A 24,576-nucleotide genomic window follows, 5' to 3' on the forward strand; every position below is an offset into this window, starting at 1 on the left:
GGTGGCGGAGACACCCGGGGAGTCCCAGTCTGAGAGAGTCCGGCAGGCTGTCCACATGCACGGAGGGAGGCTGCACACGAGGAGTACCGGCGCTCCGGGGAAATACTTTGAGTGAAAACCTAGTGGATTATACAATAGACAATATATATATTTTTTACCATTTTCACCATTCTACTTGTTGGAGCAGCCAATTCACCTGTCAGCATGTCTCGCGGTCCAGAAGATGTCAGCAAGCTCACCGAAAGTACATACAAGGTGAGTCCAATGTAATAACATAATTTATTAGACTTTAATGCAATTTATGGCACCTACCAATTTTGTCAAATCTTGTTACAACTTTTGATGTTAGGCAGTTTACATCACACTTGCACAACCTAAAATCTATCGCTAGATTGTACCTCATTAGTTAATTTTATTTCCCCACTGTAAATATGACGTAGCTTAATTGAACTACTAAAACTTTATTGCTTTGTGTAGTTTCTAGTACTTAAAACACAATGTACCCAATGTCAATACCCTATGATTTACGCGTTACAGCATACATAAGTATAGCATGTAATGTGGGAGGAAAGTTGTCAACAGTTCACAACCCATGCAGTGTATTTTAAACAGCTGGTTTCATTTGTTGTCATAGCAATGTGTTTTGTTGATGTTAATCTAATCAGTTTCACGCCCATGATACCTCGTAGGTGTGATAAGTGAGTGAAAGCACACTTAATGACAGAATTAAGATAAGAGCAAGGAAGGAGTTTCGAGTTTCGAGAACTTTGAGCCCAATGAAAATGTTGAAATTGAAGTTTTTATTTGTATTAATTTGACACATACAGTTGATGCTGGCTTTTTAGCTATACTCCAAACCCGTTTCCCCCCTTTATTACCTCTGTCCAGGTCTTTTTCTGTGCAGGCGAATCATACCTGACCATTGTTCTATTGAGGGCGTGCCAGGGGAATAGAGACAGGGAGGTTGAACAGCACTTGATTGTTGAGGCATTTCAATAGTGACAGGGAAAGAGAGAGAGGGAACGAGACACACACACACAGAGGGGCTGGGGTGAGTTATGTGTGCTAGGACTGCCCATACCGCAAATAACTGCAACTTTATAAAGAACTGAGAGGGACTTTGGCCTTTGTTTAACATATGAAAGGGTCAAGTTAAAGATTGAAAGTTTTATTGTTCTAACATGGAGATATTATTAGCAGCGCAAGGGGAACAATTATTTGTTTTTTGTGTTTTCATTTCCTCCATACACTCCCAATAAAAGTGGCTAGATGCATTGCTACAGAGGAGGGTAGAGTAGCCAAAAATACTCCTTAAATAAGAGTTGTGTTGCTTTAAAATAATATTACTGAAATAGAAGTACAGTAGCAGGTCTAAGACAAGTAAAGTAAAAAAGTATTTTCCTACTACTCAAGAAAGAGTAAGTGTATGTGTAGTTGTCTGAATGTAACGTCTGACAAACCGTAAATAATGCAGAAATGATAAAGCAATATTTTCAAAGTACAATAATAAATCTTATCTGAAGGAGCGTTCCAAGAAACACAAATGTTCAAATCATTTAAGATTCACAACATACAACTTTTGTCATTTGTTGATTTACTCAAGAGTAAAGTTTTACTCGTTTATGAGTACTGTTAGGAGTTGTAAAAGTATGCTTGTATGTCACATAACTACTCCAAGAAGTACAATCTCATTAAAACGTTTTTCAAATAAATGTAACTGATACTACCCATCCCTGCACTAATGTTATAATTTTTGGAAGTACAGGTTTACATAAGCACCAAAGAAGTAAGAGAAACATATAAAAGTGCATTTATCTAAACAAGTTGTTCAATATTTTCAGAATGTTATGGAACAGTTTAACCCAGGTCTAAGAAACCTGGTGAACCTTGGCAAGAGCTATGAAAAGTCTGTCACAGGTAAGTGAACTACGAAAAAGAAAATCAAACAATGCTTTGTTGATGTTGCAAGTTGTTGAAACTTTTGTCCTTTTGTGTAGCAATGACCATCGCTGGAAAGACTTATTTTGATGCTGTTTCAAAGATCGGAGAGAACGCCCATAAGTCTCCAGCCTCCAGAGACCTTGGTGAGTTTTCTGTTTAAAGGTCCCATATTACATAATTTTCTTACCTCTAATAATGTTGTTTCTTCATCAAAAACATACCTGGGGTTGTGTTTTGTTTCATTCACATAGGCTGTTATTCTCTCAAACAGAAAATAATGTGGTAATACAGGAAATGCTCCCTACACCTTCACTAGAATCATTTGGATAATTTCAGCCTTTCAACCCTGGAATTGTCAATCTCTACTAAACAAAGGGTAAATGGTGACCACTTGAAAACTATACTGCTTCACTCTGACATCATAAGGTGGAGCAGAGTGATTTGAGGTTTGGCAATGTAGACACACTAATGCATGACTACTCAAACACGTGTGAACAAAACAAAACACAACTCCAGATATGCTTTGCATGAGCCAACAACATTATAACATTGCTTAAAGCTCAAAAGAGTTAATTTTATGTAATATAGAACCTTTAAAATTATATATTTACACCTGAATAGCAATTTCACACCAAAACAAAGCAAAACATCAACCTTTGGACACACATTTTTTATTCTGGTATAGTGGTATTTACTACAATATACCTGTAAATAAGATGGTTTGATGTGATATTTTCCACTGCCTGCTCTTACCCAGAATTACTCTCGTCTCCTCCCACCATCAGGGTTGTCCAGGTTGTTTCTCGTTCAAGCTATGACTCATCTCCAGTTATTATATTACCGCCAAAAATCTAAGCGGCTATATTTTGACCAAAATTTCTCCCAATTTTGCTTCATCAACATCCTTTTTTCCAGTTCACTCACAGTTCACAGTCTGCCGTGAAAAGCAGCTTTTTTATAAATTGTCCGTACAGCGGGTAATCAAAGCAGCATAACGCTCTTCTATTCACTGTCAGATGTCAGAAAAAAGCCAATTTTAACTTGACAGGTTTCCATTTTCACTCATGGATAAGGGACTGAAAAACTTAGTAAACACAATAAACAGAATTTGATTAAATGTCAGAGCAGGTGTTGGAGGAGTCATTTCTGTGACAATTCACAAGCCAAGTTCATCCCATTGGGCTTGAATAAAATGACTATGGCAAAGCTTATGAAAACACAGATTTTATTATTGCGCCAGACTCACTTTTTGCAGCTATATAAATCAACGAGCAGTTTTCTGAAATGGAATGTTCTTACCTGCTAAAATGCAATTATAGTCATTATAGGCATTATAGTTTTTAAGTGAGGTTATGTTTAGGCATTGGAGAATGTTTAAAGTTAGTGTAGAAGCTTCCCATACTTGGTTTGTTATTGTGACTGGTGAATGAGGATCTTGTCAGTCCAGCCACACCTTAACATGGCCAGTAATTAAATAATATTACACTTTTATTTGGGGGCATTCCTGGTTATGCAAAAACACTGATGCTATATTTAGTTCCTTTCGATCTTGAGTTTTGAATTTTACTTTCTTTTCTTCAACATAAAGAAAAAATAATTTTAACAGTTTTTAATTCAATACAAGCTATAGTTAACTTTCTTCCTCCAAAGTCTGAATTCTGGTCCAAACGAAATACTTTTACGGACAGAGGATTGGCTGTAGACATCTTTATTAAACATATCTTTGACAGTTAGACATGAATGAATATTGATCTTGCTTAAAATTAGAGCTGAAAAGTTTTCACAGTAAACTGTTCAAGAAGTTTATGCGATTTTTTTCTTTCAATATCGATATATGCTCAAATGAGTATCTAGTTTTGATAGTAGTTTTAATACTGATTAATATCTAATTTTTGATACTTTTGACAACCCTAGGCATTGGCCAGCACTGTTTCCCTCCCAATATCTCCCATTCTAACATACTTGGACACTACTATAGAATGTAGTAGTTTTGTGAAAAAGCTGTGAGTAAAAAGAAGCCCATTCTTGAACTTTTTTGACAGTCATTTTGTGAGTGCTGGGAATAAGTGACAGCGAGACAGTGTGAATTCTCACAAGCGCCGCAGTGTTCAGCAGCAAACAGTCTGAACAAACACAGGAACCTTCCCAGGCCGCACGGATCACCTTATCCCCTGCTCCTCCATCTGGATCCTCACACCCAGGCTAGGGCCACACATGCACTTCAACTTGTTTTGTCACTCCTCAGGTCAATTTTTAAATCCATATGACAGATTTTCATGTGTTTTTCTAATTATGACTTGATTTGGTGGGATAGTACCTGTGGTGAGTATTTATCATAGTTTTATATTAGTCAACTGTCAGTTTGTGGGGAAAAAAGTTGAGAAGAAAAGTACAAAAATACAGGAAGTGGTGAATTCTAAAACAGTTCCAACCATAATTTAACAAAATAAAGTCATGATTTATTTTTATAGCTACTTAGACACATTTTGGCTTTAACCCTAACCCCTAACATTTCAGTTGCTGGGTATTGGGTAACAGTTAAGGAATGGATGCTGTTGATATTACATATGTCATCGTAAAAGTAAAATGATAAACTTCACCAAAATGAAAATAAAGGAAAAACTGGGCAAGATTTTTAGATTGCGGATTGTATAAATAAGTGTTAACAATGTTTTAGTGAAATGACTACAAAGTGTCATACGCACTATAATTTATTTCCTAATCTCTGACTAAGGAATACATCATTTAGATTTTCACGGAATTGAGCAATTGTCTTTTAAACTCAGTGTCTGCCCACACACATAAAGACTGGTCTCTGAGGTGATAAAAAGCTTTCTCTTCTCACAATGAACGGTATGGCCAAAAAGGTACTTGCGTCACACAGCGGTGGAGAGGAATTCACACAATTACCTGAGGCTTTTACTTCATTCCAGGCTTCACTTCATACACAGACCTGTGCTGCTTTCACATTCTAAGGTGATTTACATAAACTTTACATTGACTTGACAAAGTTTCTAATGGCTCTGTTCCACTTTAAATACTTGTCCTCGAGATGGAAGACGATTTTTTTTTTATTAGTTAAGCTATTATGTTTCAGCCTGTTCTCAAATGTGAATGCTCTTGGACATACTTAAAATGTGAATAGACTCGTGATTTTAACACATAAATTGTAAATCTAATTGCAACTTTAGTCAGAAAAACACCTATTAAATTGCTCAGCCCCAGTGTACATTTCTTCTGAAATTAACATGGTAATAACAACTGCTTGATTAAAATAGGAAAGTAGGTTTATATAGAACTGTAAAACAATGGAACACAAGAATATAATAATTCAACACTATAATAAAAAATCACTCGAAGATGGTTAGTGTTCCAGAGACTGCCTTTGAAGAAATCTAAGATAATGTGATATGTGCTACAGTATAATCAACTTTCAAGTGCACTATTACATGAAGAAGCCAACTTGAAATGTCAAATGCGAAATGTGAAGAACTACAAAACTAAAACTTAAAACTTTACAACAAGTTTTCATTTACTGAAATATCTAGCACTTTGACCATTATTGATATTTTGCAGTGACATCAGTGCACATATTAGCAAACATGCCAAGAAAGTTTTAAGACTGTTTAAAAACTCCAGAAAAAATACATGAATGGATTTAAGCACATTTTTAGGGTTAGTTTGGGAGTTCAGTTTTATACAAAAATGCTGGAACTAAGTGACTAACTGAAAAACGTTTGGCTAATGCTAGTTAGCCTGGGGGTCAGCCTTTATCATCAGAAGACCCTCTACTCAGAAGACCCTCTAGTCAGAAAGTCCATGTTCAGGTAGTGTTACAAGTAAATATTAAAAGTAATAAATATATTAAACCCTTAAAATATAGCAAAAATGTTTGAGGAAATAATGATTTGGGTGGAAATGGCTGCCTTAAGTGTAACAGGGTTAATAATTGTCTGATTTTGAGGCAACAACCTTCATTTCAATTTTATTTTAAATCTTTTCTTTTAATATAGCATTGGTGGGTTTGTAAACCAACAAATTAAGTAATGCTGGCCTTAGCTAATGCTGTTATGCATGATTATGCATTTTCCTGTCAATATCTCTAAAAATTTTGATGTTGCATCCATTTTTAATTGGTATACATCCAAATGTTTACTAATTCTTCCCTGATATCCAGGGATTATTTCCTGTTGCTTTCATCAAATATACATTCAATTGTTCAAGAGATATGTTGCTGACAGACCAATAGAAGAGAGAATGATTTTCTGACTAGTGGGCCTTCTGAATAAAGGGCCTTCTGAATAGTGGGCTTTCTGACTAGGGGGCCTTCTGATGATAAGGGTGTAACCGTTAGCTTGTGGCTATAATGTTATTTGTGAAGGATTTGTTTAACATCACAAATCACCTCACCTGTTGCAGTCGCAGGTAAGTCAGTTCTTTATGGTCAGATTTTGTTAACTTAAACACAATTTAAGTGTTAAGTAAAGTAACAAAGCTTCAGACGGCAGAAGCAGAGCCTACAGTTAGCATCACATCCCCGGGGAATGTAAAGTAACAATACAGTAGTCCCAGCACATGTTGCCTGACAGGAGAATGAGTACTTGAGTAGTAGTGTATTGTTCCAGTGCTTGTATGACCAGTGCATGGCAGAAGCTGATAGAGCCTATGTCACATCCAGGCAAATGTCAGGAGCAGTTTTGGTGGGTGTACAATCAGAGGCTTCCTGTGCACAGCGGCCTGAGTGGGCTCCACAGGGAGTTACCAGTGCTCTCTGAAAAGCCGCAGGTATTGAAAGACTGAAAATGTGACTGAAGAAAGAATAGCTCCATCTCCACCCCTTCCACCTTTTCTCTGCTCTGTTTGTCGAAATTGTTTTTGAAATTGTAAAGCTTGTCAGCATGAGAAAAATGTTATGGAAACAAGTGAGTGCGCTCCTCACTTTTTACTGAAGAATCAAAATTCATAGCACAGAGCCTGCTGGGATATGTGTCTCTGAAATGACTCCTGAAACTGTCTTGGCTTTTGAGAGCAGATTTTAGTGACATTTCAAATATTTAACTTAGACTTATTTGTTGTTATTTCATCTATAGACACCACCCTCTACTGCTTATCATTTTATCTTTCATAGCATTCATAACAGCACCCAACCCAACACTAAAGTCCCATAAAGACTTCTTACTTCTAAGAAGGGCTGGGCAACTTTACATTTTTTTCTGTACTTGAACGCTAACCTGTAATATGATACTGACATCTATCCCTTCTCCAATTGCTGTGTTGCATAATTTCTAGAACCATTATATAGAATCATAAAACTGAAAAGGAATGATGACAAATTAAACAACAAATTAGTTTAAAGGTGCACTGTGTAACCTTTTGTTCGTCACCTGGCTGGAATGTTAGAGTATGACATTAAACAGCTCTACCTTACATTTATTCAATTACAGGTGGTTTTATAGCTTAAAAACCCTACAAAAACAGGCTTTCCAACTGTGAGTGGGGTTGCCTCTCCACAGATCTGACCTGTACCTTGGTCTGGTTTGGTCAACATGAATAGAGAAACATTTCATGCCACGCTGTGAAACATTTTAGACAAAGCAATAACATATCCATGAAGAAAAGCATTTGACGGATCCTCCACCAGAAAAGTTACACAATGCACCTTTAAAGCACAGCTAACCATTTAGTAGTCTTCCATGAATATGTTCTGAAATTCTGGGATTCTGGGATTCTTACATTAGTTTAGCAGTTAAAATGTATTTCATCTTCTCTCAAATGTTAATGCTCCTGTAATTTTTTTAACAGAATCCTACTATCAGAAGAATCATAATCTCAATGCAGAAAGATCACAACTGAATATTATTACAAAAACGTTCATGAGTACTTTTTTCTTCATCACCAAAATATACTTTTTAACAGTACCCAGTCTACCCTAACTCCACCATTGCACCTTAAAGTTTTTGGTACTATTTTCCTGACTCCCTTTCCGCTTTCTAAACATTGGTACATTGGCCTGACCTGGTTGTGAAGCCTTCCTAATTTGGCCACTCGGCACCAGTTACTTCTGATATATATAACTGCACCAGGAAGGACAGCCTATAAAAGTTCAGAGAAAGTTTATTCTGCTGCTCACATAAAACGCAGTGTCATAGTAGAGACTGAGTAAATAGAGATTTATTGGTTTAGTCCAGGCTTGGTTTGTACGTTTTATGGAGCCACCCTGATGAATGATGTGATGCGTGGTTTGTGGTAGCTCGTCATCAATTTATGTTAAAAGAACATTTCATGGCAATTGATCATCGCAGATATACAGGCAGGCTGCGTTCATACTCATCTTTGAACTTGGGTTTGGTCCCAGTTTATTTGTGAATGATGTAGAACTGTTTTGATCCTGGTGTAGTCCTGGTTTAGTCCTGGTCTAGTGAATGGAAGAGACACAAACACATACATAACACAGAACTTCAAGGTGACATTGCACTGTAATTTTTATTTCACTATCAAGATATAAACAATCTAAGCTTGCCACCGCTCACGTTATTTTTGATTGTACAAGGTGATTTTGATAATACCTTTCCGGAATTGAAATGAAAATGAAACCAATTTCTTTTTTGTTACAGAAACAAAATAGATATCCAGATAATGATTCAAACTAAAACTAGTTTCAAAACCCAGTATTTCTTTTTCCTTTTTAAGAAGTATCATCAAATTGTGAAATTAAAGAACCATCACTACACTGTGTTAGAAGTTATAGTGCATACAATGATTATTACACTGAAATGGCAAAGGACAAGGAACATCACATGGTAGAATATATATATTCATCCAGTGTAAATTAGAATGTTTTTTCCACTGTGGTATTGAAAATGGTATATGGAGTATGATCTAACTTTTCCTTAGTATCAATATCAAGTTTCACCCTTTATTACTTTAGCAAGAATGCTTAGTATCTTGCCATGCATTGATTAGTTTGTACTGGTAGTAAAATACAGACACAGGTACGAAATGGTGCCAACAGGTCGGGGGCATGTGAGTAATATTGTCAGGCTTCTTATCATGACGCGAATAGGCATGGCTGTGTTGGGACAGGGCTTTGCCAGCTCATAAATTGCGTCACTGGCAAACAATTTTAAAGGGGTAGATGTCTGGACAAAGTGACAGTGTACACAGGTGGTACAGACTGGAGAATGTTTTTGTGTATCTCACTGACAACACAAACAACTAGAAATGATTTTGTGTCTTCAGATGCAGCGTGGTTAAGACGTAGAAGAAGGTGGGAGTGTAGCTACTTCATATTGAGATGAATTAGTCATGACAGGGCCAGTGAATCATGGATAACTGGGTATTTTTCCATATGTTGCATTCAAGTGTCATCGATGTAGGGAAGGAACAGCATATTTTCCATTTAAAGTAAGTTCAACTTAGTGCGGTAATTAGGTTCCATTAAAGTTTTTTGTTGTTGTTGTTGTTTGTTGTTTTCTACCTATTAACTAAGACTAAACAAAGCAGGCTATTGTTTAAACCATTTGTCACTGCATATCTAATACAATAATTCATTCACACGTACTGTGCTATGAGGACAATTTATTATTTATGTGTGAAAGAACATGATACCTCTTATTAAAATTGTGTTGTTTTGGAAAATACCTTTGCTTTAGCTTGTCACAGTGTACCTTTAAAGTCATAGCTATTTATTTTTTCTAATGTTATAGAATTGGTATAATGTTTCCCATTTATAGAGGAGACTATGCCTGCTCTCCATAGTCAAATTTTTGCCCCCTTAGTCTAAATCAAACTGATAAATTGGTATTAAAGATTATTAAAGATGAAATCCCCTTTTTTGCTTGTTGTATTATCACAAATATAAACAAGCAACTTTATTTAATCTTTAATCAGGCCATTATGGATTAATAGAAGCAATAAGTGACATATTTACTCCAAAATTTGTATTCTTATTATTGTTTTTCCAAATAAGGATTGCCTGGGCCACCATAGTCTTGTAAAAACCTGAGGGAAACACTCTATCACTAATATGTGTATGGTTTATGTTTAGTTTAATAGCCCTTACAAGGAAAGCCAGTGCTCAACAGCTAACTCCTTATCTATAACTTGACATTATTTAAGTGTAATCTTCCATGTCACCCCCATAAAGCAATATGAAGTGTGCTCTTTAATAGCCTTTTAGCCTGTCTTCAGATAGACTTCACACCTTGTTAACCTCAAAGGTGAAGTGTGCAGGTGGAGTCGCCCCATGTTGTTGGGGTTGTCCAAACAGCCAGCCCCCCTCTCCCTTCACACAAAGGACTCATTTACCAGTACGTTCTGCTGACCTTCAGAGGGCAATGTTGTTGTAGCTGCTCCCTCTCTCTCAGCTCTGCCCCAGTGCCCCCCTCCCTCTCTCTCTCTCTCTCTTTACCTCTGTTTATGCTAGTGTATGCTCCTATAGGAATGTCAGGTGTGGTAGTTCTAGATGTTCTAGGTGGTAGTTCAGTTTGATGTCGTAATTTCAGGTGGAGAGCATGGGTGTATATATTTCTATGGGAGATTCACCATTTTTGAAGGGGACATCTAAACAAAAAATTTACCTAAAAATGTTTTGTTAGAAATTCCACAAATTTGAATAATAGCTTACCACCATGTTTTCATTGTGTTTCATTTAATTTGTGGTGTCAGTGAAGAACTATACTGAACTAGATGTCAGTTTTTGTGTCATATGGATTACCCTAGTAAATACATATATATTAATATATATTAACCATTAAACAGGTAAAAATATCTGTAATCTCACATTTAAAAGGAGAAATTAATTTAAATTTGCACCTATTCACCTGTGCTAACATGGACAATAACATTTGTGCTACCTTTTTAACACCTTATAAACATGTCCCCATACAGTTATATGCCAGCAAAACCACAGTCACATGCCCACATATATGCATAAAGTGCTGTTTCAGGTACACTCTGACTAGAACTGTTGCCCTGTAGTAAACCTCCAGTCCAGATAGTGCCCCATTGTGCACTTTTAGCATTATAAACTGCTACGCTACAATTGTCCACTAGTGTTTACAGTATTGACACACTCCCATTGTCTCATGTCATATGCCACTGCTATCTAGTATATTGTGAGCCCGGGCTGAATGGAGACTGTTCTGTATCTGACCGCACAATGCCAAAGCCTTTTTTTAGATTATTTATTGACAGCTGTTCAAATATTGGACGAGCTGGAAAAGATGGCAAAGCTTGATAAAAGGGCGTAGGGGTACCGGCTTAAAATTGGTCTAGCTATAATAAAGTAGTGTTGTCACAATACTTCAATTACAAACTCTATTTTGATACTGAAGAAAGGGCTTGATATTCCAAACCATATTCAGTAGCAAGGTGGTGATGAAAAACAATGTAATTTTTTAGGTAATTTTAATTGTAATAGTTTTTTAATATTACCACGTGGTTTAATGTTCATTTTGATATAGACCAGTCTAAAATGATTCAGATAAGCTCCAACTCTTCTATTAATATGATTTTGTGGGTATTGATACATATTCAACTATCTAGTTTTAATACTGTAGTACCAATAGAATGTATATATAAATGAACATATTACAGAATTACTGGTCAGACCCAAATATGCAGAGAGAAAAAAGTATTTATTTCACAAAAATAGTCTTGGCGGGGGGATAGATTCCAGGGGAGGCAGGACGGGTCCGGGTTGGCTGCAGATGGGAGGTCTGTAGAGATGGAGGCTGACCGGAGGCTTACAGAAACTGGTGGGTACGGGATGAGGCTGGCTCCAAATGAAGTGCTGGGGATAGGACAAAAGAAACGGGTAAGCATCAAAAAGTCTCTGGAATTCTCAAAAATCTTAAAAAGCCTGAGTAGTTCACTGCTGGGATAACAGAACAATCTGGCACTGGAGAGCAGGTCAGCAGGTCTTTTATTGTAGGAGATGATTACTTGATGAAGAACAGGAGTGGAGCTCAGCAGGTGCATGATTGGGGCCCACCCAGGAAATGCCAAACAAGGTAAGTAGATACAGTGAGAGGGAGCAGGGAAAGGAGGGGTAGGAGGAGCAGGGAGAACCCTCACAGAACATAGCTAACCCACTAGCTGTTGCGGTCCAAATAGGAAGTGTTCATGGGTAACTTCCAGCTCCATCAACTCCATCAGCTTCAACTGACTTTACACTGAGAAACTGTTACCCTTCTCTCTCTGTAACTGCTGCAGTGAGCCTGATGATTTTAGTATTAAGATGTTCGTATTAATCTGCTGTACATGATCCTGGTGTTTTTATTTCAAAATTTTGTATGTAAATGAATTCCTATTCCTAATATGAAGCCTGATTCTAAATTCGCCCCTATAACTGCCAGACTCGTGAGCTATAACTGGAGACGAACTCTATATGTGACTCCATTAACCCACTTTAGGGCATCGGGGGATTTTTCACAAAAGTTTAATAACCCCTCTTTTTTGTCTTGCAGGTATAGTACTGATGGAGATCGCAGAAGCTCATCGAAAAATCTACAATGAAATGGAAGAAAATGTGAGTCTTCTCCACTAGCATCATTTAACACAAGCAACTGCAAACCCGTCAGCCTTATTTATGTCTTATAAGGTCATAGGTCACTACCAGACCATGGCCCAGTCTGTGGAATCTCACAATTAGCCCTCATTAGATAATAGCCCTAGATGGACAGTTTCTTTCTCTTCTCAGTTTCTCCACACGTCATCCTCGCTACTTAATAATGCCATTCCTCTCATTTTCAAAACTCAGTGCATCATAACAGTGTAAAGGAGAACGGAAGTTTGTCAAAAAAGCTACAGAATCATTCTTGACCTCACTGCCTCGGGCCAAAATGCTTCAAATATCTGAAAACTCAAATGTGCCTGGCTTAATTTAACTAAAACTGACGTGCGTTCAAGGTATTGCTATGAAATATTTCAGTGATTAAAGTTTCCTTGTGACCAGATACGACTTATCTAATACACAATAACAGGGGAAAAGTTGTAAATCTTTAACTTTAACAGGCCACTATAAGCCACCATGTTGAGTAGGTGGATTTTTTTCACCTTAGAAACATGTTATCATACATTCCTCGGGGTCACTCGGCTCTTATCGTGGAGTTACCATTGAGCCATGTGACGCAGAAGTACATTTTGTTTAGTGCAGCTGTAATGCATGTATGTGGTGACAATCTGTGAACTGTGTGTGCTGTATTTGCCCTTTGCAGCTGAGGAGGTTTCACAGAGACATTATCGTCGAACTGGAGAAGAAGACGGATATGGATGTCAAGTACATGAATGTGAGAAACACTTAAATGGAAAAAAAACTACTAGTAACACAACTATAGCCCTGACAAATGAAATGAATGAATAATGAATATAAACTCATGAATACATCTGGTTATAAACAAACAAACAAATAAACAAATACAAACAAATAATTAAATACCATAGGACAATTAAACACAATGACATATATAATATATAAATAATATATAAATATATAAATATATATATATATATATATATATATATATATATTTTATATATATTTATTTATTTATTTCTGTTGTATGTTGTTTACTATAATCTTGATAACAGCTGCAAAACCATTTTTCAATCCACCAGAAATGTGCTAAAATGTACCTATAAATAATTGATTTGAGGTCTATGAGTTACTGAAAAATTTACCACAATCTAGTGCTCAGTCTAGTTATTCTCATAATAGTACTCATCTTTCTTTCTTTTTTTTTTTTTTTTTTTTTTTTTTTTTCAAATTTCCCTCCATTTGTTTATTGAATGGTGGAGTAAGTGTCTATAGTGTAGTGAAAGGTCCCAGCACCTAAATCCAGACTGATAATATCTTGAGTTAATATAAATAAAAATGTGTTGTTTTTTTTCCAGGCCACATTTAAGCGCTATCAGTCGGAACACAAGCTGAAGCAGGACTCCCTAGAGCGCACACAGACTGACCTGAAGAAGCTGAGGAGGAAAAGCCAAGGAAAACACTCACACAAATATGAAATTAAAGAAAATGAGGTGGGTCTGGTCATATAAAACTCTATCTAAAATGTTTTCATGCTCAGACAAGTTTGAGGTTTCTGTTTGAATAGTTCACACGCATGGTTGTTTGTGAAGTGTGAAAGCTACGGTTCCACATTTTGACTTTGTGTAGTGCCATATAAAAGGGCCAAATCACTGATGACAGACTTGTTTAAACCTCAACTCCCAAAGCACAAGAGGAGGCAGATTGTAGCCTTAGCAGAACAGATGAGATGTCAGGCCTGGCTCCTCTCTAAACTTGATGATGAAATGCGTTCGGAATAGTAATGGCTGTTTACAGATGTGCAAAAGGAAATGTGGCCTCAGAAGACCAACTCATTTGCATTGGATGGGATTTAATGCTGCTAGCAACAAAACAAAAGTGCACTAAAGCCCGAGTACACAACAGCGAGACTTTGAAGTTTTAGTTGTGTTTATAAAGCGTGGGTATGATTCTGGAGCCTCTATGACGCACTATGTAAAACTTATTTACAAATTTAGTCTGGTCTAGTGGTTTCGAAGGGGAGTTTGAGAGTTAGGTGATTTGTTTTAAACTAATATAAATGAGATTTTGCGCATGCACTAACAAAAACAAAATATTTTGGCTGCACCATGTATTATGAACAAGGTAAACTATTGAGAGCTAAAATAATCTCGGACTGGAAATTTAGTGTTATTGCTGTGTAATATAAGTGTCTGATAGTACAGTGTGCCAATGCACTGTTCCAAATATTGTCCAAGAAAGTGAGATGTCTTTTGACAGTTTACACTGTGACTAAACCAGTGTTATAGTTATGCTCTAGTGGTTTGCAAACTGTGGTACGCAAGATGGTTTGCATATTCTACTGCAGTGCTAATATTTCCTTAAAGCCCCACTGTAACTTTATGGACAAAAATAGACAAAAATAAAAGCATGTTTGTTTGTTTGTTTTTCATTTTATTTTATTGCAGAGAAAAACAGAAAGAACATGTGCCCTTACTATGAGCGGGCTTTCATCCCTACAAACCTGACACTTTTTTGGCCTCCTCCTGCTTGTTTCCATTGCAGTTATGTTTTAGCTATACTATTCCACAGTATGGCATAAAATGTGTCTATCACCATGAAGGTTGCAAAGTATAGATTTAAGTTTCCATTTTCATGGAGTCAGATGAAATTTAAACTCTACAAAGTTACACAGAGTTGTTATAATTTAGAATCAGTATTTGTAGTCTTTGTAGTGTTTGTAGTGTTTGTATAGTGTGGCTCTATTTTTAGATCTGGCCTAGCCCTGGTTTAGAACTAGAATAGTCCTGTTTTAGACCTGTTTTACTTTTGGTGTTTAGTTCTCGTGGTACTTGAAAGCCAACCATTCTCTGAGGTGGTACTTGGCATGGAAACTTGACTTCCAAAGTGTGCTTGTTCTCTTGTCCTTTCCAAATAGCAGTCTCATTGTCAGATGGATTTGATTTGTAAATTACGGGGAACTGAAAAAGCAAATTTGCCACCATAATACCTCATGTTGAGTTTGTTTTCCTGTCTGTGCTTTTATAGAGAATAAAGCCATTTTGGATCCTATTGGTAATCAAAATTCCAGTCAATTGTAAACTCTTTCAAGAAATCAATCTCTCTCTCCTCACAGCATGTGTTACCAGCTCTGTCTATTCTCTGGTTATCTTTGCACCTGAATGGCAGCTTTTAAAGACACAGTGGATCTTCTTTATCTCTGGGAGAGCTAAGCTGCACTGTAAAGATTAATTGAAACTGATCCGCTGTCAGAAGTGTGAATGGATTTTGACTACCTGATAAAATGAGACCTAAAACCAAGATAAACCGAACTATAAATAACTTGGATAGCCCTCCTAAGATGAGCTCTGGAAACTCTTTCCTACCACCTGTCAGCTGACTATTGTAAAAAAAAAAATGAATAAGGATTAATAGATTTTGTGATGTCATAATGTCATATGGAAAGCAATATTGCAGCAAGGTTTTGAGCTATGAAACAAAAATCCATGGTGGTTGAACCATAAAATGATTATTTGAAATTGGGGTCCAGCTTAGGTCACTATGCCTTTGAGATTGACAACGCTGTCACTTTTTGGTTTGTTGGAAAAAAGTCACCTTAGTTGATCTGTGCTAAAAAATGGCTAAAATAAATATATATATTTGAAAAATAAATATAGAATGTGATATGAACAGCCTACAGACAGTAGTAAATGTTTTGCGGAAGAGCCCTTGGAGACTGACTGCTTTATCATCACCATGACGACCTGGGGAAGATGGGGAGTGGGTGTACAATAAAGACACTTGGTCAAAGAGTCACTGCAAGAGTTATACGTTGCTTATTTCATTACCACTGTGTGAATACAATGTACATATTCATTGTTTACAAGTTATTTTCATGTATTTGGAGATTTTACAGTTAAAGAGAATCATTTATGTGTTGCCAGTGTTTAGCTTTAGGCTCTAATCAGTTTTTACTCATTGGGGACCCGCCAACAGTCACATCCACTTGTGTTACTAACTAAAGCAATTCCTGTTTCCTCTAATTGATACCCTGTGGATTCACATTTCTGCCTAAAAACGCATTTTCTGTTAATTTCTTGCAGTACTACTTAACAAGAGCGTGGAAGTGTCAATTGGAAAAACACACCAAATTAATTCATATTTTGCCTGACATTATTATTGAGTGCTGTGTGTATGGTTCTGACATTTGACTTCAACCCTGTGTGTAGTATTTGGAGACCATCTCGTCACGCCAGATGGACATGCAGAAGTTTATTGCCGACGGCTGTAGAGAGGCCCTGTTGGAAGAGAAGAGGAGATTCTGTTTCCTGGCGGACAAACACTGCATGTTCTCCTATCAGATGAGCAACTTCCATGACAAGGTAACAACAGCCACACACCATCTCCACACAGTACTGTAATCCTCAATGTCCTATATTACACAGAATGGACTAGTGAGCAATAAGCCATGTTAGAATGTTGTTATCTCATCAAAATCATACATGGAGATGTGTTTTGTTTTACACATGTTTGAGTAATCTCAAACATGTGTAAAAAAAATCAGCTCAAAATGTTCTGTTCCACCTTGTGATGTCATGAAGCTGTGGTTTTCAGGTTAACCGCTACCTTTACTTTTAGTTCAGTAGAGACTGGTAATTCCAGGGCTGAAATTATCCAAATTATTGTAGTGACAGAGTATTGAGTTTTAAAGAGCAGTGGAGCACTTCCTGTATTTCCGTATGACATCACAAAGTGGAACAGAGTGTTTTTTTGTGTGTGAGAAGAACTCAGCCTAAATATTCAGGATTTGTGTGTTGAATATGTGTGAATAAAACAAAACATAACTCTGGGTATGTTTTAGATGAGGAAACAACATTATGACATAGATAAGAAAATAGTGTAATATGAATTCAGAGATATCAATTTGAAACTTCTTCTGTAGTTAAAAAAATGTTTATATAAGTTTTTTTTTTTTTTTTTGTCAGGTAATGTTTTCTATATCCATATAGATTATATAATGTTTTTCTATAGCTAGCTATGCTAAAACATAGCATAGCATGGGACATATAAATCTGAAGAATGGTTAGACAGGTTTAAATTTTTAATAATAATAGATACCAAAAAAAAAAAAAAAAATTATTCAAATTTTGCCTTTTTTTTTTTGGAAGTAAACTTTAAATCAAGCTTAGAATTTGATATCAACAAATCTTCCAATCAGTCAAAAATCTTATTGAGTAGAAGATCAGAAAGTTCGGTTTTGTATGTGCTAGGGATTGTCCTTATCTGGGAAAAATGCATTTTGAAAACTCCCATTGAAATCCATGGACGTAAGTTTTCTAAATTAAATATGAATGCATCTTGAGGTACAGATTGTATAATTTTGGTATTTCCATATGAAACATATATGTTGAGAGAGCAAATTGACCCAAAAAACAAACAAACCAACAAAAAAAGAATTTGCTCTCTGTCATGTTTCAGGCCAAAGAGATTCTGTTGGACCGTTTCCCCAGCTGGCAGGAGAAGTGCTCAGACATCAGCGAGGTCCCTGAAACAGTATCAGATATGATCGAGCATTTGGCCACTACACCACAAGCAACACCTGTGCTGCAGCGCAACAACATAGTAAGTATAAGCCATGGGGGTGGGTTATAATTGACAACATGGGATATCCTCATATGCTTTTAGTCTCCTGATAACAATAATCTGATTAAATTTTTTAATTCCATAAAAAAGCAAAAATTTACTTCTAACAAGCCTAGTTGAAGTTCAAGACTCACACAAAACTTAATATCACATTATCACTTTGTTTGGAGGTGTCAGGTTTTTTTTTTTAATATATATTTATTTTTACAATTTTCAGTTTTCTCAGTTCAGAAGTGTTTTGTAGTCCAGTCTTGATATTGTAATTTCATAGTAATATAAAACAACAATTTGAATACTGTCTTATTGAAAACTACTTTTAATAAGCAGCAATAAATGCATCTCAAAATTTCAAAGTTGTAGCATGGCTTTAGTTGGCTACATGCCAATGGAAATCCTGACTACTTTCAGTTCTTTTCTCAGACTATTTATTGCTGTGTGGGAGGGAGATTATAGGCTCCCACTGCAATTCATTACACCAGTGTAATAACTACCCAATGAGCCTTTTAACCGTGTTCCTTCAATTTGTTCCCATTCACTTGATAGGAGTGATTATACTTACTGCTGTATTCTCGATGGTATTCTTTATCTTAATAAGATCTCTGTGTTATTTCAGAACAATATTGATATCCCTCCTCCCGCGCCACCATTAAAAGCTCAGATCAGTCCACTTGCTAACATGTTCAACCAGGAGCCCATGTTTTCTCTGCCATCCTCGCCAGACCATAACTCAGGTACTGACTAAATCTGCCTTATGTTTGCACTGTACTTACCAACAAATGACTGGGGAACTATATAATAATTTGATAATATTATAACTAATGTGTTTTGTTAATGCAGACCAGAGCAGCCTCGGAGAATGTAACCTGTCCAGATCTACATCCCAGTCATCAGGTATCAATATATCTCAGAAGCCACGCGTGAGGACCATCTTTCCCCACACAGCCGGCAATAACGATACGCTACTCAGCTTCGATGAAGGGGACATCATCATCCTCCTCATCCCAGAAGAGAAGGATGGCTGGCGGTATGGGGAGCTGGAGAAGACTGGACAGTACGTGGCATTTCCCATTTATTTCATGTATTAGACTACATCGTTTACCTGTGTACACTCAAATTGTTCAAAATGATATGCTGCAAGAGAGATATAACAGATCAGAAGACTATATTTCCTTATTACAAAATCTAATGGATAACACCAGGCATTCTGTTTACTACAATTGGTTGTGTTTCCATTTTAAAATTTTATGGTGTCTTATTTTCATATAGAGGGCAGGAGCATTTATATCTTTATGGGAGATTCACACTTTTGCAAGAAGGTTTATGATACACAAGGTTTATGATACCAGATCATCTTTTGTTTGAGACTGGCCTGGGATTGTAAATAGGAGTAGGCTACTTTTAACAGACAACAATTGTATCAATTGTGTTGAATTATGGCACCACTTTTTGAAGTTATTGTGGAAAAAAACAACTTTTGCTTATTTACACTGACAGAGAAGATGTTAAAAGGTAGCCAGTGTTTCTTGTGGATAGGCCCAGGAATTACAAGAGATATTAATGATAACCAGGTCAACAAATCAGCAATCTGTCAGTTAAACCACCACCAAATTCCACCATATCTATGCTGAAAGTATCAAAGTCCACACACAATAAATTTCGCCTAATCCAAACCTGAGCTTTGGCACGCCCAATAGAGGAAATGTACTTTCATTCCAACAAGTATTCAGCAGCAACTCACACACAGGCATATTTGGCATTTCTTAGCTGGCAGTACGAGTTTGTGCTTTTGTGTTTAATATTTTGTTCTGTTAATTCATCATGCTTAGAAATATGTCAGCTATTTTAGACATGACACAGAGCCATAAACCCTTGTGCTGCTGCTTACCTAACCACACTATACAAAACTCCTGCATGGTCGTTATATTTCCTGATCAATCTCCAACTGTAAATAAATGATTTAATTTAAATTGTTGCTAGGAAACCCTTAGATTATAGTGTATGTATTCCTCAGCATTATATTGCACTTCAAAAAATGTTAGTGATAGTATGCCTATAGAATTTAAGTTTGGCACAGACACTAGTATTTAATATTCATCCAGCTAAACAATCGTTTCATCTGCCAGTCGTACATTTCCTGATTGAGCAGAAAAAAATGTTTTTTTTGTTTTTTTTTTAAATAACAAAAGACGATGATTGCTATGAGACAACACAGTAGCTAAGCAGTCAAATTGGCTCATCATTTAATAAAAAGCAATTCATTTCCTCACTGTAGCAATATGAACAGACAAGGAGGCTTTTAAACAGGTATATGTGTATAATTATTGCTCTTTCTGATTTGAACAAAGCACATGACGGGTTGTGATGTAGAAAACAGACCAACGCACTCGTGTAAATCAACACACTTCTGTTTCCAAGCAACAAATCTGCTTTGGTCTGTTAAGCCATTTCTCCAAACGTGACTTTGACCAAATGCCACTGTCTTAGGAGAGGAAATCTTGTATATCCCACACATGTTATTCACAAAAGCTGAACAGTTGAAAATGATATAGGCTATTGTTTTTTGTTTTTTTTCCCTTAATGCTGGTACTTAACATAATTCCCGTTGCTGTGTAGAAGAATCAATTTCAGTGACTATGTACATAAACGTGGCTTTTCTGTGTTGTCATAGGCGCGGCTGGTTTCCTTCTTCGTACTGCAGACCGTACACTGAGTCATTCATATCTAACAGGTGGGTAAACATTCAAACATAACTCACCATATAAATGATTTTCTCTGACAGAATAACGCAATTGAATTGAAATTGGAATTTGAGTAATATGATCTTGTTGTAACTAGTCATTTTTGGAATTTTGGAATTAGTTTTTAGTCAAATTTTAAAGGTCCTATATTACGCAAAATTTACTCTTTTGAGCTTTAAGCCAAGTTAGAATGTTGTTACCTCATCAAAAACACACCTGGGTATATTTTGGTTCATTCTTACAAGTTTAAGGAAGCCTTTATTATTAGTCTATCTACATTTCCTAAGCTCAAAATGCTCTGTTCTACATTGTGATGTCATGAAGTGGAGGTTTTCAAGTTAAGAGCTACATTTTACCTTTTGTTTCGAAGAGATTGGCAATTCTAGGGCTGAAATAATCCAAATGATTCTGTTGAAAGTGTATGGAATTTAAAAACACAGTGGAGCCTAAATATGCAGAGTTTGTGTGTTAAACATGTGTGGGTGAAACAAAACACAACTATTTGTGATGAGAAACTAACATTATAACAGATCAGAAAATTGCATAATATAGGCCCATTAATGCTTCTGGAGTTGTTTACAATGCACACGCTGAACAGAATAAAAAAAATGTAAACATATATTGCAAATCTAATCATAATACAAAAAAATCTGCCTTATTCCAATGCTCATTGTTAATCTTCTGTCTTTGGTGACAGTTCTCAGAGCACACCTGTACATAGAGGTAGCGTGGTGAGTCTGCCTGAACATAATGACCCCGTGCTGTTGCCACCACCAGACTATAGTGACGAGCTGCCCTCCACGCCAATGATCACCTCAGCACAGTCTGCACAGAATCTGGTCAGTAACATCAGCTAACCATGCATAAAGCTCTTATGCAGGTTTTATAGTTTTAACTACATTTTTAACAGTTCCATATTGGTATCTCTTATAATGTACATGCATGAAGAGTGATACTTTAATTACATAATTCTTTGTTGTATCTTATGGTGTTTTTGTGTCAACTTAAATATCCTTTCTGATATGATAGTAATTAATATTAACTACTAGGCTAATAGGTACTACCAAAATGTAAATTCTGGAGTTATCAGATTATTGAATTATTATTATTGTTATTATCTCGTTTCTTTCTGAAATCAGATTGCTCCTGCATTGTTATCACTTTTTTATGCAATAAAGGACAAACTAATGTGAGCCAAACAAAAATGAAAGTGCAAATGTAAAAAAAAAATAAGTTTGAACTTGAGTTATTTTTAAATTCACTGTACTTTGTCTTTCAAAAACAGTCCCTACTCTAAAAATCTGTTGATTACCAGACATGTGTCACCAGGCGTTGTGGTTGATCATACTTCATTTGTGCATGTGCAACACACAAAAATCTGATCTAATTACGGTGTTATCTGATTATTCTAGTCATCCCATTTTTACTCTCCATGTAAGTTTACCGCTGTCTGTTTGACTAAGATCTTACATCAATATTTTATTTTCTTAAGTCATAGTTGCCCCACCCATGTCTCAAAAATCCTTATCAACTCATAGCGAACAGTTATAGCCTCCACACTCGCTTAGTAAAGTAGAACAAAAACACTCCCTAGTTTTACAGTAAAAGGAAGTGTGCTGTGCTCATTAGAATATGAATAAGCTGTGATATTGACAGGTGATACAACAGGGGGAGAGAGCAGACAGGCTGAACAAACCATGAGAGGACAAAAGGTGCAGGGACAATTTTGAGGCCGATTGGACCGCATCAGCTGACCCACACTGAACTATGGCTGGTTGCTGCAGACAAGTCCGGACACGCTCCTTCTCATCTTTCTCATCATCACCTTTTCCTTCTCTGGCTGCACTCAGTGTCCTCTGTATCTGCTGCCTCAGGGCACTGGTATTGAATAAACGTCACTAGGGTTTATATACAGCCGTACACCCTGCAAACAATATATTATTACAATGTTTGAGCAACTCAATATTGCCTTGTAATGCCTTATTTGTACACTACCTGATTATGACAGGATGTATTGTAGCTTTATTCATGAGTACATTTACAAAAAGGACATCTGATCATCAAAAAATACCTGGAGACATGTGCCAGTTAATTTTAAACATATCTTTTCCATTTAATGTTTTTGCCACATTTGTTTTGCATAACTCTCCTTGTCAAAACCTGCACAAGTGGAAAACCAGGAAGAAACGCTCCAGTCATCTGACACATGCAGTTCACTTTTGTATTTTCTAAATTACTTAGATAAGTATGCTATGAGGTTAATGATATAAGATGCAACTGATATTTCAATAATATGATAACTCCAGAAATCAGATAATGAATAATCAACTTTTTGATGTGCACATACACATAACCACTGACTTGGTATGAAGTGCTGTGGCATATATACTACAGATATTCAAAAACTATGTTACTATATATTATTATTATTATTTTTTTTTTATCAGGCTAGCATTCACCTAACAGCACCATACTCTTAGATAATGCATACAGATTCTTCATTTTCAGTAAAGGCTACATTGGCTTTGCATTGTATATTTGTATTAATATTTTAACTTCAACTTAATTTTAAATCATTAACTTTCTGCAACTTTAACAGCATATTTTAACTTCATCTTGAGTGGTGGTTTGTTGCTTGTTAACCGTAACACTCACTCACTAGTATAGCTTTGTTACTTAACTGTGATCCCATGCTCACTTGACTCTGTAAAAGTGATAAGATTATCAGCGTTGGTTGAGAGTGAAGAGAACTTTTTCAACCTGCCTTTCCTGAAGGTTGAGATTCCAAACTGTGTGTGAGGTTGGAGTGTGCAGGATGTCAGCGCGGCGCTCGGAAAAGGAGGGGGGACATTAATGAGACACCTTATCAAACCTGTCTGGCAGCACTGACTTTATCCCAGCTGTGGGGTGTGTGTGTGTGTGTGTGTGTGTGTGGTGGATCTGGGCAATGGTGCTGTCTTTTATGTTGGAGAGTTACTAATTCTTCCAGGGGTCTGTCTTGTCTATTTTCTCACAACAGGTAACTCTTGTCAATGGGACAGCAAAAGCACCTTTTCTTGGGTGAGTGATCTAACAAGACTAACTTAACTCACCCATTTGTTTCCCTCAATGTGGGACATGCAACACTGTAAAAACTTAATTTAATATCAAGATGAGTAAAATAACTTCAATTCCGAATAATTACTTTTAATATTTATTGTAAGTGTTTAGCAAATTGTAGAAATATTAATTCACTTTGACTTGTTTCTGACTTGTTTCAACACATTCTTTATTATAATTTGCCAATATGATAATAAAACTGCATTTACCCCATTATCTTCAAATCAGTCAGAAATGTCTTGAAACAGGTTAAATATTTTTGGGACTCCTTGCGTCTAAGATGTCTTTTTGTGTACTTTCTTCAGGGGGGGCAATCCGTTTGCAACAGTGAAGCTGAGACCAACGGTCACGAATGATCGGTCTGCACCCAAGATTCACTAGAGGACTGTAACCTCCAGACACATCGGAGACCCTGCCACCATCATCTTCATTATCATCATCATCTCAGCAGACCTCATGCTCCTCTGCAGCTCTGTCAACTCTGGACTAAATGAGTTTCAACTGTGTGTTTGTGTGCCAACATGTGGTATAGGCATACTATTAATAAAACACCATATATCTTATTTACAGACTATTTAACTCCAAGTGTCCAAAGCCCCCACCCACTTCCAACTCAGTCTGTCAAGAAGAAGAAAACAT

At 36.5% G+C, this 24,576-nt stretch overlaps 1 protein-coding gene across 5 annotated transcripts; it reads left to right on the forward strand.

Annotated features, from left to right (window-relative positions):
• On the forward strand, window positions 1-24,576 carry baiap2l1a (BAR/IMD domain containing adaptor protein 2 like 1a). Of its 5 annotated transcripts, XM_020924243.2 has the most exons (14): window positions 1-255; window positions 1,842-1,917; window positions 1,998-2,084; window positions 12,411-12,472; window positions 13,161-13,232; window positions 13,837-13,971; window positions 16,687-16,839; window positions 17,936-18,079; window positions 18,714-18,831; window positions 18,938-19,151; window positions 20,769-20,828; window positions 21,536-21,677; window positions 23,858-23,898; window positions 24,243-24,576. In XM_020924243.2, the coding sequence occupies exons 1-14, from the start codon at window positions 205-207 to the stop codon at window positions 24,316-24,318; spliced, it is 1,431 nt and encodes a 476-aa protein (XP_020779902.1). In that variant the 5' UTR covers window positions 1-204; the 3' UTR covers window positions 24,319-24,576. The 5 variants fall into 5 exon arrangements, with proteins under 5 accessions (XP_020779902.1, XP_020779903.1, XP_055006566.1 ...); XM_020924244.2 differs by lacking the exon at window positions 23,858-23,898; XM_055150591.1 differs by lacking the exons at window positions 1-255; window positions 1,842-1,917; window positions 1,998-2,084 and adding an exon at window positions 4,794-4,917.

Source organism: Boleophthalmus pectinirostris, unplaced genomic scaffold (genome assembly GCF_026225935.1).
Source record: "Boleophthalmus pectinirostris isolate CB_2022bp ecotype Guang Dong unplaced genomic scaffold, ASM2622593v1 HiC_scaffold_14, whole genome shotgun sequence".
NCBI classification, from domain to species: Eukaryota; Metazoa; Chordata; class Actinopteri; order Gobiiformes; family Gobiidae; genus Boleophthalmus; species Boleophthalmus pectinirostris.

Coding starts and splice junctions, on each gene's coding strand:
- baiap2l1a (XM_020924243.2), top strand. CDS start 205: ATGTCTCGCGGTCCAGAAGATGTCAGCAAGCTCACCGAAAGTACATAC. Junction 12,473..13,160: donor ACAATGAAATGGAAGAAAAT/GTGAGTCTTCTC, acceptor TGCCCTTTGCAG/CTGAGGAGGTTTCACAGAGA. Junction 19,152..20,768: donor GAGCTGGAGAAGACTGGACA/GTACGTGGCATT, acceptor GTGTTGTCATAG/GCGCGGCTGGTTTCCTTCTT.